This window comes from Cryptotermes secundus, unplaced genomic scaffold (genome assembly GCF_002891405.2).
Source record: "Cryptotermes secundus unplaced genomic scaffold, Csec_1.0 scaffold4316, whole genome shotgun sequence".
In the NCBI taxonomy this organism is placed as follows: Eukaryota; Metazoa; Arthropoda; class Insecta; order Blattodea; family Kalotermitidae; genus Cryptotermes; species Cryptotermes secundus.
The window spans coordinates 4,954-29,103 of NW_019727849.1; the positions used below are offsets into that span (position 1 = coordinate 4,954).

Genomic DNA, 24,150 nt, shown 5'->3' on the forward strand with positions numbered 1-24,150 from the left:
TCAAAAGTACTGCGCCTAATAACCAACGCGCCATGGTACGTTCCAAATGCAATCATCAGGCGTGATCTTCAAATCAAAACAATCAAGGAAGAGATCAGCCAATGGAGCTCCCAATATAGAGCTCGACTACATACACACCCCAACGAACTTGCAGCTCAACTACTTCAACCACCAGACCTAAGGCGCCTCAAACGACACCAGCCAATCGATCTGATCACCATATTCAAAATATAATCTTAGTTAGTAGTTTAGTTTTAAGTTTAGCTTAAGTTTCTCCCCTTCTCCCACCAGGCCCCAACCTATTCATATACGGAGGGGAACTAATGAGCTCCCCTCCACACGTCATTTCACACAACTCACAACAATTTGCTAAATGTATTCATACAGATTGCAAATAAATGGGGATCTCAAAAAAAAAAGGTCCCAGGAGACACAATGCGCTACAGTCCAAACAAAACACAGATGCGTTGCGTAACAAGCAGCTATCGCCTATACTAAAGGGACCCACGCGTCCTGACGGCAGCCAGTCGTGATGATGCTGCTCTGCTGTGTGCTGGTGGCGCTGCTCTGTGCAGCGCGCGGGCAGAAGGACCCAAACGTCGCGTCGGACAGGAGCGCTATTGTTCATCTCTTCGAGTGGAAGTTTGACGATATAGCGGCAGAATGTGAGAGGTTCTTGGCCCCCCGAGGCTACGCTGGAGTGCAGGTATTGGCAGCCCTGACCGGGGTCGCATTCGTTACCATTAATATCCGAGCCAAACATAATTCTTACTTCAGACTTTTCACGTTCATCTCCAACTTTATTCTGTTTCCGCTGATGGTAAAACTTCCGAATTGCCCCTTGCTGATCCAGCAATGGCCTCCTTGAGGTTTGACCAGACAGCAAATTGCCACATCCTTCGCCTTGAATTTCTACGTTTCACGCCTGTCCTCGCAACTGGCTGGAAACAGAGAAGGTTTTTCATCAGTTTCCTATGGTTTTGTAGGGGTGTGTATCTTAGTCTCTCACATTAAGCAACGATGGTGTGTTATGCCCTATGGACATAAGAATTTGTCTCTGTTTTTGGACCATGGACCACTTTTTGCGCAGATATTCTTTGTTGGGCCACTTAAATATTAAACGAAGTATTTTAAAAACTTTGAATGGATTTAGAGTGAAATGCCGTATTTACGCATGTATAGGCCGCACATTTTTTGCCAAAAATTCAAGAGGAAAACTGGGGTGCGGCTTATATTCGAAATCACACTTCATTTAAAAAAAATATATATTCATAATTAGTAATACAGGGTGTAATACTCCTGAAATAATATTCCAAGAAAATTATTTTTTCTATAATTTCTGTCTGAAAATTGTGCTGCGGCCTATACACGCACGCGGCCTATACATGCGTAAATACGGTACTGTAGACTGAAATTTGATGTAGACTCTATAGTTTGGCGGTATTAAGTAGCAGACAGGGTCATCTGAATTAAAAATAACTCGGTTAACAGGTCCCAAAACCGAAAATGATACATTGTACAACAGCAGATTCTAAATGGTTCTGACGATGGAGTACAACACTCAGAATTGCTGGACTGAGCTTAGCTCTTACTATGGGACCTAACTGAGTAGGTGTGTTCCCCCCACTTGAAGATGGAAACAGAACCAGTTTCCGAAACGTCGTGTTTTCTGTTTTCTAAAATATCGGACGATGGAAAAAGCCCCCAAACCCAGTAATTCTAATTGTACAAGAGTGTGTACATATTGCAACCGAAAGTGCCTCAGGTATTTTCGAGGACAGCGACACAAAGCTCAGCGGTGGCGGTTATGATATGACAAATGAATCTGTTACAGAGCTCCCTACGGATTCGCCATTCCTGGCAATGATTTCAGGTTTCTCCAGTTAACGAAGTCATCATACTAAACGTCACGAGTCGCCCCTGGTATGACAGGTACCAACCCATCTCCTACATAATCGCCAGTCGTTCTGGGGATGAGGTGGCCTTCAGGTCCATGGTTCACAGATGTAACGACCTCAATGTCAGGTAACGCAGGATTTTTGTGTCTGGTAACTTGTTGTCAAAGTCGGGTAATGGAATGACAAGATCAAGTAAGCTGTTGTCAGTGCCAATAACGCACCAGTAAAGCATGTGCATACGTACTGTAGTGTCCGTGGATACAAATCTGCGGTGCAGTTTCAGAAACTGTCTCGGTTCTTCACGGTGGTTACCTACGTCTAACGTCTCTTGAGTACCTGCACTCGAAAACACATCGCCTTCAGAACACAGTTCTTGTGGGGCAGACCGTGAAGAAAACAGTATCCCCGCACTGAATGGAACTGTCTTCTGAATTTCAGATATATAGATTGATAGCACACTAGTTGCAGCTATTCGAACAAAAAGCTAAGTTCTGAAATACAAATTAAATCACATCCGCCCATAATCTAGTGTAAGCATATTTCGTTACCATGGTTACTGTAAAACACGTGAAGGTTGCGTCCTTGTGTCATGTGTCATGGAGGAGAGAAAGGAGAAAGAAAGAAGCTGACATGAGTGCATGCAAGTAACTGTTAAATTTACAGTTTTTCTGAAATCGCGTCGCGAAGACGCACAACTTCTGCATTTTCCATTTTCTCCTAAGCCTCGCTGATTGGCAGAGACTGTCGGACGGTCACACAGATGGACGGACGGACGTGTAGCTATTATACGAGGAGCGTTCCGTATATAATGCCTACTATTCTTTTAAAGAAAACTACAACAGATACAGAAAGCATAATAACGCAGTTAACTAGAGCAAGATTTCAGCTACTTGCAGCTATTTTCCCACATAATCACCACCATTCGTTACGCACTTTCGCCAGCGATGAACAAGAGCCTGTATGCCGCGCCCGTAAAAGTCTGCGCCAGCAGAGGCTAGCCACTTTCTTACAGCTGCAATGACAGCATCGTTGTCTGGAAAATGTTGCCCACGTAGTCCGTCTTTCATAGGCCCAAAGAGATGGAAGTCTGAAGGTGCTAAACCGGGGCTATAAGGTGGATGTGGTAGGACAGTCCAGCCAAACTTGGCAATGTGCGCGGTGGTCGCCAAACTGGTATGGGGTCTAGCGTTATCGTGTTGCAAGCGAAAGGTTGTCTGCTTCTCTGGCCTGACTCGGGAAATGTGGGCTTTCAGCTTAGTCAGCGTCGTCTTGCGTTCAGAATTGACAGTCTCACCAGGCTCCATGAAATCCAAGAAAATCACACCCCGCCTATCCAAAAAGACCGTGCACGTCACTTTCCCTGCCGATGGCTGTGTCTTGAACTTCTTGGGGAATCCGGATGTCGCCACTCCATGGACTGTCTTTTGGATTCCGGCTCGTATTGGTGACACCACGTCTCATCTCCGGTGGCGATGCTGTCCAGAAACTTGTCACCTTCAGCCTCAAACTGGTGCAACAGGTCCTGACAAACTTCAATTCGATGAGTTTTGTGGTCCTGAATAAGCATTCTCGGGACTCACCTGGAACACACTTTGCGATAATCCAGCTTCCCCAACATCGTTTCCAATGCATTACAGCCGATATTAAGCCGTGCACCCAGTTCCCTGGTCGTTATCCGCCGATCTGTGCGGATCAGGCGCTGTTCATTGTGAGGAGTGGCAGCTGAGCAAGGACGTCCAGGGTGTGGCTTGTCGTGCACTTCACTTTCGCCTCTGTTGAAACGCACTACCCACCGCCTCACTGTGCTGACTTCCACTGTATTGTCTCTGTACACCTTTAGCAAGCGTCGATGGATGTCAATAGGTACAATTTGTTCGGCAGTGAGAAATTCAATAACACATCTGTGTTTCATACGCACTTCTATGTCAGACACCATTTTGGTAGACTGCTCTGCTGTCGCTATCTGTCGCACAACCAAACTAACAGTACATTGGCGGGAGGATTTAACCTTTACACCACCACCACCATCCATCTCAGACGTTACATATTAACACAAAAAAATAGGAGGTACTATTTACGGAACGCCCTTCGTACACATGGATTATATACTCGTGCTACAGTTTAATAATTATTTGGTTTCATTTTTAGTTCCCGGAATATCAGTTTGTCTCACTGTTAATTGGTTGGTTAACTAAGCACTCTTTTATTTGCCGGTCAGTGCCCGCGCGGTCTAAGGCATGAACCGTCTTCGCTCGTTCGAACACTGGGATCGTGGGTTCGAATCCCACTCAAAGAATGGATGTCTGTGTGCGTTTATTCTGTATTTGTGTGGTCCTGTGAGTAGGCAGTGCCCTTGCGACTGGCTGATCCCCAGTCCAAGGAATCCTACCGACTGTGTATAGTATTACGAAACTGAGAAGAGACCAGGGCCCAACAAAGGGCTGTAGAGCCATTGACGAACGAGTGAATGAATGAATGAACTGACTCGTTTACTTACTTACATAATTAGTTATCATAGTTACATTGTTCGATGTGTAAGGAAGTCAATTACGTACTCCGTTAATACATCAATTCGTTTGCTAACCAGTCAGTTACCTTTATAGTGAGGCAAACAGTAATTTTGGCAATGCCATGGCTCGAATGTTTAGACATTGTGTTCTCACCGTGAAGCCTCGAGATCAGTTCCAGGTGAGTGAGTATATGTGAGACTCCTGATGAGCGAATTGGCGGACGAACAGATTTTGCTACCAGTTGCTTCGATTATCCCCTACTAATCATCATTCCACCATTGCTCTGTCCCCGTCTATCCCCGCCCCATAAGGTGTGTGGTAGCACTGACAGGCAGCACAGTATCACATCCTGGGTCTGATGTTCCTACGTTTCAGGATCTACGTTGATGTGGTTATGAACCACATGTCCGCTAATTCAGGCGACGTCACAGGAACAGGCAACAGCAGGGCCTACACGGCTGACTTCGTGTATCCGGCTGTCCCTTACGGCCCTGGAGACTTTCACAATCCAACCTGCGCCATTCAGGGCGATGACTATGGAAACAATGCTACTGCCGTGAGTGAAACTACTCCTGTATCTATGCCTCACGCTGTGACAGAAGTCTGTATTGCGGCAGTTTGTTTCTTATGGCTCTCACAGTAAACAGCGACTGTCTCCCTATCAGCATTAGCCGGTTGGGCTTTGTGGTGGAGACGTAATGTTTCCTGTGAGGTACGGACAGGATTCTTGCCGAATATATTAGGGCGGGTTTTCTTTAAATATTGGAACGAGAAATATGCACTGTATTATGTATCGTGGAATGTACGCGGTACAAATTCATTCAAAATGCATCAAAATGTACAGTGATATTTTTTTTCGGAGTGAGATGAATATCAACTGATTTATCGTGAAGATGGAGGCAATAGATACTTCTGAAACAAGTATGGTACTCGATATCATAATATCTAAGTTTCGTATTATACTTTTACATAAACTAGAGTTTGCTTGTAGAAAATTCTGTTCTGCAGTTGCAGACGGTTTTTTGTTTTTTCGTGATGGGTACGTGAATTTAACGTATTAAGGTTCCTGGACTCATACACGTCATTTTCGTGATCTTCAGAACATAATGCATGTTGGGCAGAGCGCAAAATGAAAACTGTATTCCACCACTAAACTGGCCTGTCTATGGAGTTTCATGTACATACAAAATTCCAGTACGATAATTATAGACACTAAGTCAAAGAACTAAATTATCTTAAAGTAACTACAAATGACAATATATCACTCCAAAGTCTGGTGTGAACATCTTCCGTTGCCAGGGTTACTATAAAACTTACTGTCACGCGTTGGGTGACTATGGACGGGTTTCCGGTTGGTAACAGGATTCACTGGACACTGTTGCAGCTGGTGACTACACTTGACAGATCAGTATCCTCACTCACCGTAGCAGCAGGTCACGTGACCTGCCCCCATCTTACTCCCCTTAGCGTGAATGATAAAAGTATTTTAATCCATTTATCTAACGATGCTGTCAGCATCGGGACCACACGGCGCTCTTGACAATCAATAAATATATACTAGTTAGTGTTATGAGTACTGGCAGTCTAACCGAGGCACTCGGAAGAAACCTGCCCCACGGCCGCTTTGTCCACCACATGTCCCATATGGACAGATATGGGGTCACACCCGGGCCCCCGCTGTTGGAAGCCGGCGACTAACCGCCTGAGCAGTGGCACGGCCATCCCGGTTGTTAAAAAGAAAACAAACGAAATTAAATAACGAAAAAAAAAAATCTTAATTCTCCGCACAAATATGTCCAACTAGTTGTCCATAGATCCAATTTCTTCACCCAACAAATAGAAACAAATTTTTTTTAACAATATTACAATTGTTCGTCTGTCTTCACGGACCATAAAGTGAAGTTCGGTGACGTTACAGGTCAGAGACTGTGAACTGGTTGGGCTACATGATCTCAATCAAAGCAAGCCCTACGTCAGAGAGCAGATCATAAACTTCTTGAACAAGCTCGTGGACGCAGGAGTAGCTGGCTTTAGGTTCGTATCTCTTAAGAGTATATAAATATTGTATGAGCCTAAACTTTTACATTATGAAATTTCCAAATTAAGACAAACACACATACCACTATATATATAATCACTGCTACTTCAAAATGTAATTTGCATGATACTGCAAATGCTTAGCGTCAAACTCAATAGATGGCAGGACATGTTTCATTCTATGTTACAAACACACAAAAAATAAAGCAGGGAAGAAGCATAGGTATCAAAATTATGTATATCTTGGAGGAATGCATTCTTCGCGTGTCTCCACAGACCGTCTTCATGAAGATGATAATTCTAGTTTCTTGTCTTAGTTACCGCATATACACGTAACTTCACACGCCAAGATGATGCAAATGTTTCGTGTTTTCTCTCCAGTAACACCAATTCAGTTCATGCAATTGATAACGAATATTTAAGCCCTAACAATAACGAAGCGCGTCTAAATGCACAGTTTTTATAGTCTTTGCCCTCCTTTAATTTTCATGTCTGCTATACCACTCAAAATGTTGAGCTGGAGGAAATTTACAAAGAGCAGAGAAAAGTTAGAATCTGTGGGCCTTGGGGGACACAAGAGCCAAAGAAAATCAGCAGCATAGCAACAAGAGATTTCATCATTAGATTAATTGCTAGTAGCTTCCTAGGCAAGACCACGCATTGTGAAACAAGCTGATGTCCAAGTAGGGAAATGTTCATGCTTTGTGTCATTGCCTCCAGAGTGGACGCCGCCAAACACATGTGGCCAGAGGACCTGCAGTACATCTACAGCCACGTCAAGAATCTCAGCACAGTGCATGGATTCCCGCCGCAGACAAGGCCTTTTATCTACCAGGAAGTCATCGACTATGGTGACAATAATATTTAATTTATATAACGACTTGCAAGTATAGAAAACGCGGCACCTCACTGAAACAAAACAAATACAAAAAAAATGCATACATTGAAACTTCTCTGACGACTTCGGGCGTTAAAGAGAAACGTAACAGAAAATAAAATGGCGACGAATAAAATTTCTGAAGATATGTTACGTAAATTTTCCTCGTCTTCTGTTGCGGAATCTCGTTTACTTCACATATTCCCTTTGCCACTCTATATGCAACTTCATTGATAACCATTCTTTCCACAGAGTAGAACTGTACGTGCCTGGTTACTTGTACACATTCCGAAGGCATGTTGTCCCTGTTGCAGGAGGAGAGGCTGTTAAGAGGGGAGAATATACTAGTCTTGGGAGGGTTACAGAGTTCAACTATGGCACTTTCTTGGGGAAAGGATTTTCCGGAAATTTCCCTATCAGCCACTTCTACAATTTTGGTAAGTAGCAGAACCCAGAGACACTTGAAAATTGCTCATATTTCAAAGACATTCCCTGCTTTTGTAGAACTCAGGGATTCATTATCCCTCTCGCTGTGTATTTGAGTACCATAAGTTAATCGGGTTATTAATTTTGTTGTGATGTATGATTGATTATATTTCACTGAGCAGTTATTACCCGTTGGTGTATTTCGATTTGTATGTTTCTGTCATTAATTAAATATTTAGTAAGAAATGCTCTATGTGCGACGTCGAATTCCATTATAATGAGCGGCGCCATTACGTGACCTCCTGCCAGTTGTTAACAGCCACGTGTCTTGCCGCAGGAGTACGCAGCAAACACGTGTGGAGTTTCCGTTCGCCTGACCCGCCCAAAAGATCTAAATCAATCTATTCATTATGCAGCTACTCCGATCAATTATGAACAGTGTGCTATGGCGTTATGGTGGGGATAGCACAGCTAAATTAGGATACGTTTGCAATTAACCATTGGTGAGTCGCTCATCTGCACCCACCAACTAAACCTACCTACCTACCTACCTACCTACCTATAATTTGACACTCAAGCATCAACTCACGATCTGTTTGTTTAGCGGTGAAGGCGGTTTCGAGTCTCGGCCATGACACTGGCTACAGTGACTGACATTTCCCTTTGTTTTCCTCAGTGTCTCCAGCACCTCGATTGGACACGACCGCTTACGAGTATATCCAAACTCCTTCATGTTTAATCCGACGCTATATAACAGACACCGTTAGATACCTTCATTTTTTTAGTTATTGGGGTGGGGTGAGACCCAGTCCACTTCGCACTGCGGCCACTACTGGCCTATTGTACGAGTATAATGAATGTGGAGCAGTAGCTTGAATGAGAATTGGCAGGGGAAACCAAAGTACTCGGAAAAAGCCTGCTCCAGTGTCACCTTCTCCACCACAAATTCCACTTGACCAGACCAGGGCTCGAACCCGGGCCGCCGCGGTGGGAGGCCAGCGACTAACAGCCTGAGCTATGGCGCGGCCTTCGTTGCATATGTAAGAAAAGAAAGAAACGCCTATTCCTTGAGTCACCTAAGCTGGGTCGCACAGCCTTCACAGAATCCGGCCATTCTCTGTACTGAGCTACACCCTCAGATCATACCGGTACGTAAGGCTGCGGCTGATGACTCATGATAACGGCTTGGATCCCTCTGTGTTACTCTCCCTGATTTGTTCACTGCGCAGGATCAGAATGGGGGATGCTGGATGACGGCGATGCTCTCGTGTTTGTGGGTAACTATGACAACCAGCGCGGCTCTGGTGACGGGGGAGCGAACATTCTCACCTATAAACAGGCCAAACTCTATAAGGTAACCGAAACCGCGTCTGCAGCTTAGAGCTGAATTCCTTCAAGGATAAACAAAAAGACAGTTACTTCCAGTCCAAAACCAGCCGAACCCCCACAATTTCCCTTTGTGGACTCCAAATAAATTTTCTTCTGCTTCTTCCCAACAGGGCTTCATTCTTAACAAACCAAAATGTCCTTTGTCTGACTCTAGTAAACAGTCATCTGCGTATCACAGTCATAAGCAGGGCAGAGGTCCGTGTCCTGTGTGAGAGCAAGAAGGCAAATGCATGCCAAACCAGCATTTATAGGTAAACGGTTTTATCGAAAGGTGCGTCGAGGCCGTTTGACAATTAAGGCCATCTTTCAGACACTGGGAGTAACTACGACCTCTGTGAGCACAAATACATTCAAATTCCCCTTACATACGAAACTGGCGTGCCCATGCAGAAAAATCTGGAGGGCAAATTCAGAAATTCACTTTGTTGTTCCTGGGAGTTAGTTCCATTTACCGTCTGTAGGCTCTTGGACTCAAACCTTCCACCTTTGTGAGCTTCAGGAGGAGGCTTTATGCAGGTAACTGTAATCCCGCACTAAAACAGCCAAACTGTCTTCGGAATTTCGCGTACATAAAATTGCAGTACACTATTCAGAGCAGACTGAACACACAACTGGATTATCTTAAAGTAAATACAAAAAATAAAATAAAGCAATCCCTGTAAGAGGCCGTGGAGTCCCATAGGGATACGAGACGTCAAGAAGATTCCTGGTACTCATTTCTGTTAGAGGCTGAGTCGACCCCAGGGCCATAGTGCGGCCGGAAAGATTAGATCAACTGGAAAATCCGATGGCCTCGTCGGGAATCGAAATGGAGACCCTCGGCTTGTAGCATAATGCTACTATGCTATCGCCTGGCCTTCTTAAAATAAATAAACAAAGGAAATACATAACTGCATAATTAGAGTAAATATGTCTCGTTACCATGGTTGATATAAAATACAAAAAAGTACAATATACGGAAGGTCGCGGGTTCAAGTACCGATGAGGTCACTGGATTTTTTCATTTGACCTAATCCTCCCAGCCGCACTAGGGCCCTGGGATTTACTCAGCCTCTAACAGAAATGAGTACCAGGAATTAATTAAATAATTTTCCTGGGGAGTAAAGCGCGGCCAGCGCGTAAGGCTGACAACCTTACCGCCATATTTGAGCCGATTGTCTAGATAATGTGAGACCCTCAACGTCTCACAGCCCTATGGGCCTTCACGGCCTGTTACAGGGATAGCTTTACTTTTTACTTTTTTATACGTATATGAAGGTTACGCACTCCTTGTCCCGCCATTTTTCTTACAGAGGAAACAACATGAGAAGGCATTTACTTCGACACGAACCTAAATATTTACGAGCAAAATTAACAAGTGTTTTGGGCTTGTCTCTGCAAAAGGAACATTTTTTGTCGTTACCACCTTTTCTTACGACCCGCCGTTTGGAAGAAAACAAAATGTGACAGCCAGCCTGACACACAGAGGGATATTTAGTTGATATATGCATAATACCTTTACACAAAAGAAAGGAGTTCACGATGTCTTCCAATTTCACGTCCAGATGGCAGTAGCGTTCATGCTGTCATGGCCTTATGGATACCCACGCGTCATGTCCAGCTACTATTTCGACAACCACGACCAAGGACCCCCACAGGACTCGAATCAGAACACTGTGTCTCCAACAATAAATCGGGACGGAACGTGTGGCAACGGCTGGGTCTGCGAACATCGGTGGAGGCAGATCTACAATATGGTGGGCTTCAGAAACCTGGTAAAAGGTACGTAACTCTCAGATGTGCTGAAGTTTCTCAGACTGGCTGGCCTTCCACACATGCGGTTCTGATCTCGTGTTCAATTCGCGCTCCGACTGAAAAAGGGTTAAGTCCTGGGATGGGCTTGCGATGCAAACTTGCCTGCAGATGGTTTTACGCATGTGGCAATTTCCAGCAGTAAAGCTGTGACTGTGCTTCATTCAGACTCACAGCAAAACTACGGAAATGTGGAGGTACAGCACCAAGCATTAAATGAACATGAGTGGTGAGCTTCACGCCCCGCCCGCTTTACCAAAGTAGAAAGCGAATCCTATACTCATTTGATTGATTTCAACTTATAGTATAATTCGCCTTATGCAGTCTCAGTATTTCGCATTCGCGTCAAGTTTGTAATTTTAAACTTTGAAAAATGTTTTATATGGAACATCTGGCTCATACCCAGGACCTGTAGGAGTCAGCTCAGTAGGTGTAGTGACAAGGTTACGGGCCACAAGACCGTCGAGTCGTGTTTCGATTTCCGACTAAGACAAGAAATTTCTAGGAAACAAAGTGTCCGGATGTTACCCTATATCGTGGCTACTTCAAATCGCAGATCCCCCCATTTCAATTCTGCCGCTACTATCCTAGTACGCCTCTATTTCCGTAAGCTACCACCAAGTCGGCTAATGATTACGCTAATTAATGTTATCTTAATATATTTTCAACATTACAATACTTCATTGTCTCTCTTCTGGATGCGTAGCGAGTGGAATGAGGTTTTGAAATGTCCAGGCAGGGGCGATCTAAAGCATGAATTGTCTTCGCTCGTTCGAACGCTGGGACTGTCGGTTCGAATCCAACTCAAAGCATGCATTTCTGTGTGTGCGTTTATTTTGTGTTTGTGTTGTCCTGTGTGTAGGTAGCGGCCTTGTGACGGGCTGATCCCCCGTCCAAGGAGTCCTACCGTCTGTGTCAAAAAAATATTACGAAACTGAAGAAGAGGCCAGGGCCCAACAAAGGGCCGTAGAGCCATTGGTGAATGAATGAACGAATGTCCAGGCAGGATCCTAGCCTACATTACATTTAATTATATATTTATAAATTCAGCTATGATTCATGCTAACGATTAACTCTCCTTTCCTAAAATAGTTCCAATGATCTAATCTAGACTCTTATCCTCGGCTTTCCACACTTCCGCCGGAAGTAATCTCATTCTCAAGTTTCTGCCCCTTCTGCTAACTTTCCCTGCCTGAGAACGAGCAAGCCCTCATCCATTTACTTCAGCAACGCCGTTATATACAACAGTTTTCCACCCCATCACGTATCTGACACTGCACGAGCTATTTGGAACAGCCGTTTGTCTAGACTCAGTAATGTCTCAGTCATGATTGTCTGTCTGGGTACAGCTGTCCTAAACTCCGCTAAATGTTCCAGGAACATCAGTGACGAACTGGTGGGATAATGGAAGCCAGCAGATCGCTTACACCAGAGGTAACCTCGGTTTCATCGCATTCAATGACCAATACAACACTGACCTCAGCCAGACGATACAGGTGGGCGGTCAGTGGCCTGTTTTGCTTAAAGGCTCATGCAGTCAAATCGTAATAAGAATGTATTCGGAGGAAACCTTACCATATTCACCAACTGAGAGGACAGAAGACAATCGAAATATGATGACGTTAACGTTTGATTTCGCCTTTCGGGAATACTTCACGCAGAACACTGAAGGTTTCCCAACATTTCGGCAAACACTGTAGTCGCCATCTTCAGGTTTATTGCTTTCAGAGAATGTTGGAAGCATTTATTTTTATACAGACCTCGCATTGGGTGGTGATCCGCAAGTGAAGCCATGATTGGACGAAACAGAGAACAGCTCTGCTGTTTCATCAAATCACGGCTTTACTTCCGACTTCATCCCAAAAGATGGCAACTGCCATGCTTGTCGAAACATTGGAAAAATTCCTACAGTCAGCGTCATGTATTTCCGAGAGACCAAGTCATACACTGCATTGAATAATGTTATACTGGAACTAAATATTGAGTGTAAGCAGGAACCGTGTTTGTCTTTACGTTTCTCATGGGATAGGGGAAGATGAAAATGGGTACAGCTTAATGGTGGATTGGTCATTAAAACGGGGAAACCGACGAACTAAAATCTGTAAATCATAATCCGTATAACAGAATTACATTGCGACCCAGAAGCGTAATAAAATTACATCAGAGAAAAGTACAGAAAAGTCCCTCCACACTGTGACATTCCCCTGTATGACTGCCACCCATTTGGCTGGTCTGTGTTGCAGACAAGTCTACCCGGCGGGGCCTACTGTGACATCATCTCGGGGGAGAAGCAGGGTAGCGTCTGTACCGGCAAGACCGTTACCGTCGAGCCAGACGGGACGGCGTTCATCCAGCTCCAGGATTCTGAAGACGACAGCGTCCTAGCAATTACCGTCGAGGTGCGTGCTTATAACCACTATGCACTGACGTATATAAACAGACCCTCAGATTCAAGGATTCCCAAGCTGTTTAACCTGTGCCGCATTATTTCAGTGGCTTACTTAACGTTTCCAAAGCGCGTGTTAAACCGAACGTTTCGGAGTTGAAATCTGCGATCAGAGAACTGTTACTCTGGAACTCTTCTTGGCTTTTCTCAGTCCCTTTATTACAATGGCTAAATAGCAGCCAATTTTAGACCATGGCCAATTCCTTCCACATCTTTTCCAATTTGAATCTTCCTGCCATCCGACGCCAAATAATCTGAGCCCTTCAGGGCGTCGTTAAATGAACTGCAAACACCCGCGAACATTGGCTGTAAGGTACGTGTGTTAATGAGATTGGCAAGTCTGTTTCCTAGTAACGCCTGTAACTAAGCGGCCTCCGTAGTCTAGGGGTAACGTTCCCACCTCATGACTCAAGTTACGGGGGTTTAAACCCGGCGGAGGTCGTGGAATTTTTAAGGGCGGAAAAATTCAGGGAACAAGTCCTCCGGGAGGGACTTTAAGCCGTGGGTCCCATGTCGTAGATTTACGGCACGTAAAAGATCCTCATGTCTCTAGGAGACCTCCGAGCAAAATTAGGCAAAAAGTTTCCCGCCCAAGTAGTTTCCAATGCCTCCGGTAGATGGGGAAAGTTATCGGGTACTAGTACCAGTAGAGGGCCGACCTCGCTGGCGGAAAGGGGAGAGTTATCGGGTACCACTGCCAGTAGAGGGCCGACCTCGCTGGCAGAAAGGGGAGATAGCGGGCACGAGTATCGGTAGGGTATGACGACAGTAGAAATTAAAGGGGGGCGTACAATAGACTATTAGTCGCGGTGCATGGGGAAACCCACTCCCTCTATACTGAATAACTGAATAACTGAACGCCTGTAACCAACATACAATGAAATGTGAATTGTCTGTTTCAGTCGAAGCTGTGAAACCTGAAACTGGTGTTCAGACTACAGGATGTTTTAGAAGACATCACTGACCTGAAAAAAGTAATGTAGTATTGTTCCAATAAAGCGTATTCGTTTGGGCAACACCAATACGCAGAAACAGAATGCCAAGGGTGTCATGGAGTGTCATGAAGCCAGGAGGATAATGAATGCCCTCACAACATCCTTTTCCCATATAAATAAAATGCTGACGTCACAGTACCACCGAAAAGCAAATGACTGTCATCATCAGAATGTTGATTACTATCATCACACAATTCTACGATTCACACGACCGTAGTGTCCGATGACTCTTCATAAAATTCCTTGTTGCATGCACCCGGAAGAGCAACGTCTGTCATAAAAATGCTCCGTCTTTGTAGAAGAAGAAGCCTGCTAACTGACATCATCCAATATGGCCGTTACAAAATTCCTTGTCTTACGTAAGCAGAATACTGACACTTGCCACTGTCCTGAGTTCACAGCCCCCTCACTCTCACAGACACGACACAGAGCTCCCAAAATCACGCCCACTGTGACCGATGTTTCGGAGAAACGTACTTCCTCCTTCATCAGGACCAATGACATGACACAACTTTCAATATCGTTCACTATAATTTGCGAAAGCAAGATAACAATGAATATGATGATGGTGCGAATACTGGTGATAATTCCGAAACTTTACGATGTATTTATTACAAATCGCATATGGGTTGTATGACTGTAAGTAGCAGGGATATATATATATATATATATATTCAGCAAACCGTGGGTAGCTTCCGGAACTATTTCACCTGAAATTACAATAGCCCAACACTTAAGCCGGAAGTTTCTTTTGCATCGCTTACATCAACAAACTGCCAATAAAACAATACTACAATATAAATACTCAGACACATGTTCGGGCAACTAAACGTAGGCTTCCCGCGCTCTGTGAACAAGTTTATGAACGTCTTTCGCGCCACGGAAACCTCTTCTTGGTGTTCAAAATAGAGGGTGCAGTTAAAGCTAACCTCAGCAGTGGATGAAGGTGAGTGGTGAGCTTCAGGCCTCTGTTGCTTCACCCCCGATGATTTAGATCCGTTACCATTGTACAGGAAGCTGTATGAGCCCCAGAGGTGGAGAGGTGGTCAGTACAATTTCTGTAACAATAACAAGCGCTGAAGGTCACAAATTATTCTTTCAACATCTATAATTTTATTTATATAGATATAGCAAGAAGTCACAAAGATTTTGGGTCACGACGTTTCGGAAACTGGATCTGTTTCCGTACTCGGGTGAGGACTCACTGGACCAGTGATTGAGGCTAGCTCTTTCTAAGGGACCGAACAGAATAGGTGTTTTCCCTCACCTGAGGACGGAAACAGATCCAGTTTCCGAAACGTCGTGTTTTTCTTAGTTATCTTAAAAACCAGGACGATGGATAAAGTCCGAAAACCCAATATCTCTGTGTGTTATACACAATCGTCAGAATCGTATATTAACTAATAGCAAGAAGTGTCAGCAAAGCTCACTGCGCCATCTGTGGACAAGTTTGCAAACTTCTTTATCTGATGATATATATCTTTGTCTCGCGTGAGAAGACTCAAACTATTTGCAAATCAACGGAATATTAAATTACTAAAATCCTCCGATGGAAGATCTGTGATTACAATACCATCAACAGCTCATGACAAATAATGCTACACGGATTGTGACAATTCACCACTTTATCGCGCGTACATTTTCACTAAGCACCCAAATTCTGCATTACGTGATCGATATTCGTGACATTTCAACAATTCGGTCTACTTTAAGCTGGCACATTCCATATCATATGGCTGATGCTTGTGATGTTTCAGTTTCCATTAACCATCTGAACCCTTCATCACATCTAAGCAATGTTCACAAATTCAGTTTGTGCCTCACGGATAACACCGAACATCTCTTACCAACACCAGCCGGTTAATGCTGTTTCGTGAGATATTCGAAGCCTCGTACGAAACCATAAATACACTGGGTGGGGAGTGTGATGTACAGTTACTGTTAAAACAGTTGGTGTATTTAATGGCCAGCGTGATTTGCAGAGTTAACGATGCATTTTAGGCTAGGTTGGTTAACAGATTAGTGCCAACTTTGGCGGATAGGAGGTGTCACGTGGTCAGCGCAACGAATCCCCACGGCCGTTAATCTCGGTTTTCTAGACCGGAGCCGCTAATTCCTTGAAATAGCATCTCAATTATCCTCACGAGGCTGAGTGGACCCAGTTCCAGCCCCACTACTTCTCAGAAAATCTGGTAGCGCAGTGAATCGAACCCGGACCTCTGGATCTGTAGCCAGGAACTCTGATCACTAGACCACAGACAAAAATTGGCACTAACTTCGCCGACAAGCTGCGGTCGCTCGGTCGGTATAGTTCGCTTGTGGACTAAAACCACGGAGTTTGTGTTTTGTTGAAGGATTTGACGTTCCTTCAAATGCTCTTATTAGCTACTGCTAACATACCAAAAGGATAAAGGGGGACGTTCGTGAACCTAATTTCGGCGTCCTATAAATTCTGGTACTGTCTTCTTCTCCATTACTGATGTTAATGCCTGTATCGGCATGGTTCTGCCCTCCGGAATCACGTGTACATATAGAGTACTCACGTCACTTAAACCAGAATGCAATCTTGTTACTACACCCACTTATCGAAAATGATGACACAACTGGTGATAACAGCGCGATGTTCGACATGGAATTACCTGAGTAACACTGCTGCCAACATTCGCAATATATTCCGACCCGTAATTTTAATAAATCATAATTTTACTCTTGTATGTTTGTCACAGAGACGCGCTGTTCTCTCTGGGGTGAGAAGTTAATTTTATTTCTATTAAATTTATCCTACTAATGTTGAACCCTGTACAGAAAACAAGGATGTTACATCGAGTGATTCGGAACACAGTTCTGAACAGATTTCACCTACCGTTCACTCATTATTACTGCTCGACATACGTACCTGACGCTTTGAATAGTTACGAGGCAAACAGCGTTAGGAACCGGCGCTGACCGGTGCTGGCATGAGAATCGGGCAGACTGGGCCAAGATGATCTGCCCCTAACATTTGACATGCTTCAGTTACATAAAATTACAAAATCAGACCATTCAGTGCTCTTACATGGCGAAAACTAATACAAGAATTAATGGCCGCTCCACAGCTCAAGCGGTTAGTCGCTGGCTTCCCACCGCGGCGACCAGGGTTCGATCCCGGGACTGGTCAAGTGGGATTTGTGGTGGACAAAGCTGCGCTGGGGCGGGTTTTCTCCGAGTACTTCGGCTTCCTCTGCCAATCTTCATTCCACCAAATTCTCCATCATCATAATCACTCGGGGCAGGTACAATAGGCCAATCAGTCGTCTCCGTGCCGAGTGGACCCAGCTGGACTCCACCCCCCACTAAGCGAATTTAAAAACAAAATTTAATACAAGAATTACCTTAAATGTTAGTGCAGGTCCCTGGGGCCAGGGTTTGCAGTATCTGTGCTACTATCCTGCTGATCTCGGAACAAGAACACTTCTTCAGTTCTCAGGAGGATTTTACTTCTTTGAAAAGGGTCAACCACAGAAACACAAACTGACTCTTCGGTTGGTCGACTTACAATGACGTCACCACCCGTCTTGGTACATGTGCCCCAGTGATATTTCTCCAGCTGGGTCAGCTGATTACGTTGAAGTACAGACTCTAACAGTTGGCGGGCAGAACGGGAACCTGTTCTGACATATAACTTTCTCAACTGTTTACACTCGGACACAAGATATTCTGTACATATGCGAGGAAAGTCCAGATAAAGACAGACAACACTACTGAAAACGGCAGAGCATGACCTGTGCCGTGACTCCAACAGAAAACCAAACTCTGCTTCAGTGTCTAAAAACGAACCCGATGTGAGGTGGAAGCACCGGACTGAAGGACACATTTCACCAATGAAACTTATCTTAACGTTATAAACGTAATGTAATTCGAGAAACACAAGCTGAGTGCCAATAGTGAACAGGAGATCTTCTACTTGATCAAATTCCATGCTACTTAAGGTCATCCTTGACAAGTGCTTCAGTTTCTTCAAAGGGGAAAAGCTTGATTCGTCTTTAGGACACAGACTTACTGTTGTGAGGTTCTGAAACTCAGAGGCAAGTGTGTCTATCTGAAAGGACGTTATTTGGTTAGATCCGAAACTCCTGAACGTGGTTCTACATCCACTGTGGCAGACTTTGGCCTGAGAAAGCCCAGCCATTAGCCTTGCCAGGCCACATTCAGATATGCCTGTAAAACTTATATTTAGCCCTTCCAAATGTTCAAATTTCAGAAAGTGTTGGATACTTTGATCCGTGACATTTGAAGAATTGCTGACATCAATACTCTTCAATCGATGGCATTTTGCAGCCACGTTTTCTAAAAACTTATCGTTACATAATTCCAAAAACCAAAAATGTTCCAAATTCTCTGATACATTAATGTCACTGATAGTCCACTCTTCTGTTCTACGTATGTATCCATATTTCAGAACCTTGAGGTTTGGAAATCCGTGGATCATGCCATGAATGTTAAGGAAGAGACGGTCCCACATAAATTCATGGCATTCAACTGTGTGTGACAAGTCCTCAACACTTTCCAGTCTTGTTAATGCTGGATGTAAGATGGCACTCAACACCATGGGCAATACCTCATCTCCCCACTGTCGGTAAACGCTGTAATATACGTCACTGTAAGTTTTATTTATGCAGTAAAGCAGTTTAGCTGTCACTTCATTCACAAGTGAGGAAGGCAGTGTTGAGTACATTTCCTCCTGCAGACGTCTGCAAGTCTGTTCCACATAACGCTGCTTGCGGTTGTCCGTCGCGGTGTATTGTGGGAAGGTCACCAGACGCAACAGAAGATCTGACACGTACGTCACTAGCGCCTCTACAGCGAGACTGATAAGACATTCGGGCCGGGACAGTAATGCCATTGTATTGGGCACTGCAATGACATGACACCGATTGTGCATAATAACGAAGTTCTCTCTCCTATCCTAGATCTCTGATGTGAACTGATGCTTGAAAGGCTGCAGCCTAGCTACTGACCTATCCCTCCACCTACAGCAGGTACCCCAAAATGGTATGCGAATCCTCGTAAGGTGCTTAACGCACAGCCTACCCTCGGCGCTCCATGGAGATCAGTGGTAAGATTCATCGCCTCGAAGATCTGTGCCCGGTGTAAACAGCCCCTTGTTCCCATTGGGAAGGAGGTTCGGTGGGCACCACAAGCGGTACTGACACTGTGGACGGCCTTTCGCCGGTGGCAGAACGGCCAAGGCGGTAGCTAACCACTCATCTCCTTCTAGTGTGAGGTTAAGAATCCACGGATCTATACCTACACTGTTCTATACATCTTCATGGCAGAGTGCTTAATTAAGCACAGGCACAACCTCGCCTTGCCTACGCCAAGCGATAGAGAGCCGAAGTGATCAAGAATCGGCGAAACTAACAAAATTTAGACTTTTATAAAGTTTGAGGAAGTTCCGTCTAGATGACATCTGTTCCACACGTAAGGTTCGCGGCAACAATGCCTGGTACTGATCCCTAACCTAAGCCAGACGAATCCAATCCGAATCCTCTCATCGTATTTTTGTCTAAGACGTATGTCAATACCGTCTCTCCACCTATACCTATATTTCCCAATCTGTCTCCTTCTTTCAGGTGAACTTTTGTAAGCATTTATCTCCTCTCTGTATGCTGCATGAACTGCCCATCTTATTTCCCTTGACTCCATCAACGTGATATTTCTCGAGGTGTACATACAAGTTCTGAAGTTCGTCAATGCGCAGCACTCAGCTTCCTCGCTGGTCATCAGGGGTGGCCAAGTGTACTTGATACAGGCGACGAGAATGATACGTTGCGTTTGAGGCTGTAGCGGATATGACTATCAAGAGCACCGTCCTCTTGGTTGGAATGCCGTGTATTTCAGAGACAACCAGACGTTTCTCAAGAATATATCGCTCCATCTTCAGGACAGAATGGAAAGCCAAGCAAACTGAGCGTGCCTCTTGCTTCTGTTGGTTTCTTCCTTAATTTACTATTCAACTCTGAAGATGGAGGCGACTTTCTTTCGAAACGTCGGTTCTCCCCTAACTGTATGGCGTCACATCCAAGAACAAAGCTATATTTCCTTTCTTACGTTCTCTCCCACACATTCTGTTCCACGCTTCCTCCTTGGTTTCCCTCCCGCACTCTCCCAAACGTCGTCGTTACTCAGGCCTCGTACCCTCGAGACCGGCGATTCCGTTCTCGGTCTGAGGTCCAGACATGGCTTACTGTGATCTTACTCAGCCCCTTCAAAATCGCAAGACTATCGTCACCTTTCCTCATAATTCCCAGCCATCCTACCGCTTCTCACAGCCTACCTAAAGACAAAACACACGACTCCCAGATTAGCTTCAGAGTAAAATACGGAAATGAGTCCTGCGGGACTCGGAACCAAGAATGACTGTGCCGGCGAGGACCAGCAGCAATTTGCCCGACCGACAGACTGACACTACTTAACACGCTATGCTAATCACACATGGGCTTCAATGTCGTCACACTCACTGAGGGATCTAAACGTCAATTTGACCCACAAGTACATCTATATAGCATACACAAAATAGTTAAATTTGGATGTTTAAACATTTTACGGAAACTGTCGTATTTTCAGTATAATGGATTGTGTTACGTTATCACTACGTCTCAGTCACACAGTGAAGTGTAAAGAGAGAGCCTGACACACCAATTACTTTTTACGTAACAACTGTACAATTCCTTACCAAGTAAATACTTCTATTTTCAAACAGTAGCCTCACAAACTTCGCAACAACTCTTTCTACGAACACGAGTTCACGAACAACGTAACACTGCAGTTATTCAGCGAGCAGATTTCATACACAGAGCGAATTATAAACATTACAACGAGGCCCGGTAAGTTGATCACGTCTTGCGTTAACATTGTGCAATACCTAAGCTATTACATCTCGTAGTTTGCTTCTTACACAGCTACGTACAAACTTTCAAACACGACCTAACAAATCTATCACGTTTCACTGAACACTGCGCAATTCCTCACCTAGCAAATTTCTCTTATTTCAGTCAGTAACGATGCATATGACTAATACTGCATCTACAAGGTTCACAGACACCACACAAACACCATCACCTGATCTACCTGCCAACAAGATTACATGACCTACGGAACAGAAGTGGTAATCAGCAGGACAGCCAACACACGTCAGACGCAAGTATGAATATACCGTAGAATATACATTTCCCTCGCTCGAGCAGATATTACAATGTCGGTTCCCATTGTGCGCATGTGGAATTAGTTGACAAAGGGTTTGGGGATCAGAACAATCCAAGAACTATATAAAATGCCTGATCTTATTTAAGATAATAAAAAGATGAGTTTCGGTTGTTTGGGGGTGGAAGTGGAGTGGGGAGGCAGACTGAGATGGCTAGGAGATGTTGCAAACTGAAAACAGTTGAAGACTAAGGGTAATGTTAGAGAAGAAAGGACATTTGTTGTAAAGGAAGCATAGTCTTAGGAGACATTAGAGCCGCTGACCTTATTCCTGTTTTCATTACTCCTAGGCTTAGATAGTGATAGACTGTGATGAGTATTATGAGCTGGAAAACACGGCGAGGGGAGGCGCGCGTAATTGTTGGGACCCCATAACCCTTCCTTCTGGCTTCACTTCTTTCCTCCTTTCATCCCCTTCCTTTCCCTGTATAATAATATTTTGTACGAGGGAGAGTCAGTAAATAGGTCACAAGTGGAAGTAAAACAGCTGTATAGAATGTAATAGGTTTTCTAAGTGTATCACTACGTAGCAGCACAGTCAAGCTCAATGACAGTTTAGGTGGCAGATACGCATGCGCATAGTCAGAGGCTGGTTTCAGTAGTCAAAATGGTGAGAATGTTTGGAGAGCATACTAGCGAAGAACAAGGTTCTATTGTGCACATTCTGTGGGCAAAAAGAATCAATACAGAGGATATTCGCAAAGATGTGTTTCCTGTTTAGGATTAGAAGTGTTTGTCGAGTAAAGCTATTCACAACTGGGTGGCAAACGTTTCGCTGATGACGAAGAGGAAACGGGGGTGCGGAAGTGACTGAGATAACAGTGAAAGGATTTCCATTCTGCGGGTTTCGACGCACTGGTAAAGCGACGAGACAAGTGTATCAATGTTGGTGGATATGTCAGGATATCGCTGATACATGCTGTGACAATGGTATAGAAAGTGACCACATTTCAGAACATGTATGACATAATAATATCCGAACAAGAGGCACAATACACGTAGAATTATTTTGGAGACGCTGTTTAGCCATTAGCTTCGTAATTCAAGAATGTTACAGAACTGTTTAATAATTAGAAACTTCATAAGAAATGCCTTGTGTAAGTCTGTTAAAGATGCGATTTCATTCGGCTCTTCGCACCTGCGCCTCGCTAGCGCCTGCCTGAGCGTTTGGACGGGTAATTTTCGCTATTTAAGAGCATAAAATTGGTGGGTCAGTGTCCGGTGAATATGAACATTTCAGCTTCAAGAACAATGGGTGTGACTGCACACAAGAAATATTGTACATCTAGCGATGTCAATCGTAGGGTCATGGGTGACAACCTCATTCAACCCAGGTACAGCTGTGGTTAAAGTTTTTTTTTTCTTGTAAAATACCGTATTTACGCATGTATAGGCCGCACATTTTTTGCCAAAAATTCAAGAGGAAAACTGGGGTGCGGCTTATATTCGAAATATTCGAAATCACACTGCATTTAAAAAAAATTATATTCATAATTAGTAATACAGGGTGTAATACTCCTGAAATAATATTCCAAGAAAATTATTTTTTCTATAATTTGTCTGAAAATTGTGCTGCGGCCTATACACGCACGCGGCCTATACATGCGTAAATACGGTATCTCTTAGCAATATAACCCAAGAAGAGCCTAATAGAAGACATTTTTGTTAAACCAATTTTTACCTTCAGCGAATCAGTACGTAGCCTGCTGCCATCTGTTGTACGGTTTTTTGTACTAAGTAACTGGCTTCTATAGTTCGGCCGTAATTACAGCACACAATGCCAGTCAACTCACTTGTGATACATTACTTCTTTACTTTTTGCGTTTTGTTTGATATTTCAAACGCAGAGGCTACGGACATTGAATGATAAAAGGCTTTGTAAATGATAAATTAAAGGTAGGAAAGGGCCAGGCGTATTTTAGGATATAATTTGACAGCGTGCTGAGATGTCTCTGACGGTCTGTTGCAGCTTCAAGTTTTGAAACCTCACCCCACCCCAAAGTGAACTCTAAATACGCTAGAAACCCCCTCCCCCAAGTTCGTTATTAGTAATTCAACTAACAGAAACCTCATTTGCTTTTTTATTTTGCAAATGTCACAAGAAAATATCAACACAAAAATGTTTACATAGCATAATTAGACACACGTTGTAGTTACAGCAATAAAAACTAAAGACTTATGGACAATGGCGTTGAAAAATCAATACACATGAAACAAGGAATAAGGTACAAAATGAATCCATCGGCATGCATTGATGGCTTTGAGACGACTTCCGGTATAGCTTACCATTTCATCGGCTGTGAAACGTCACCGGGGGAGGTACAAATAGTTAACATATTTGAAAACAGATGGAGTGACCTTATACGGTAGTTGTATCATAATTCTCAGGCATTTGTTTTGCACGTAGTTTGAATACATTTTATGAACAAGGCAATGGTTTAATTTTACAGACGCAAATAGATTGCGTCAAGACGGAAGAAGGGCTCTCTTGAATATATGAGACAAACCCCGTCTTAAGTGCAACAATTTAATTGTAGTT

At 44.0% G+C, this 24,150-nt stretch overlaps 2 protein-coding genes across 7 annotated transcripts; one reads left to right on the top strand and one right to left on the bottom strand.

The window, feature by feature from the left end:
- Positions 1 to 507: 507 nt before the first annotated feature.
- On the top strand, positions 508 to 14,411 carry LOC111865087 (alpha-amylase 1). The gene is made up of 11 exons (XM_023852824.1): positions 508 to 706; positions 1,874 to 2,025; positions 4,784 to 4,964; positions 6,327 to 6,442; positions 7,166 to 7,296; positions 7,637 to 7,759; positions 8,978 to 9,102; positions 10,682 to 10,898; positions 12,306 to 12,424; positions 13,172 to 13,327; positions 14,277 to 14,411. Exons 1-11 carry the CDS (start codon positions 533 to 535, stop codon positions 14,286 to 14,288), a joined length of 1,506 nt encoding a protein of 501 aa, XP_023708592.1. The 5' UTR covers positions 508 to 532; the 3' UTR covers positions 14,289 to 14,411.
- Positions 713 to 21,508, bottom strand: LOC111865086. Of its 6 annotated transcripts, none has more exons than XR_004513091.1 (4): positions 21,085 to 21,508; positions 17,741 to 18,014; positions 15,299 to 15,427; positions 713 to 941 (listed from the first exon to the last, which is right to left on the bottom strand). XR_004513091.1 is itself a non-coding variant. In XM_023852823.2 (4 exons), exon 2 carries the CDS (start codon positions 18,955 to 18,957, stop codon positions 17,749 to 17,751), a length of 1,209 nt encoding a protein of 402 aa, XP_023708591.1. In that variant the 5' UTR covers positions 18,958 to 18,991; positions 21,381 to 21,508; the 3' UTR covers positions 713 to 941; positions 15,299 to 15,427; positions 17,741 to 17,748. The 6 variants fall into 6 exon arrangements, 3 of the variants coding, with proteins under 3 accessions (XP_023708591.1, XP_023708590.1, XP_033607574.1); XM_023852823.2 differs by having other exon boundaries at positions 17,741 to 18,991; positions 21,381 to 21,508; XM_023852822.2 differs by having other exon boundaries at positions 17,741 to 19,262; positions 21,381 to 21,508.
- Between the last annotated feature and the right edge of the window lie 2,642 nt (positions 21,509 to 24,150).

Bases quoted from the DNA above. Each gene is read 5' to 3' on its own strand.
- LOC111865087 (XM_023852824.1), top strand. From the start codon at position 533: ATGATGCTGCTCTGCTGTGTGCTGGTGGCGCTGCTCTGTGCAGCGCGC. The intron at 7,297-7,636 runs GTGACAATAATA...TCCCTGTTGCAG, and splicing joins CCAGGAAGTCATCGACTATG to GAGGAGAGGCTGTTAAGAGG. The intron at 7,760-8,977 runs GTAAGTAGCAGA...TTCACTGCGCAG, and splicing joins CAGCCACTTCTACAATTTTG to GATCAGAATGGGGGATGCTG.
- LOC111865086 (XM_023852822.2), bottom strand. From the start codon at position 19,251: ATGGCATTACTGTCCCGGCCCGAATGTCTTATCAGTCTCGCTGTAGAG.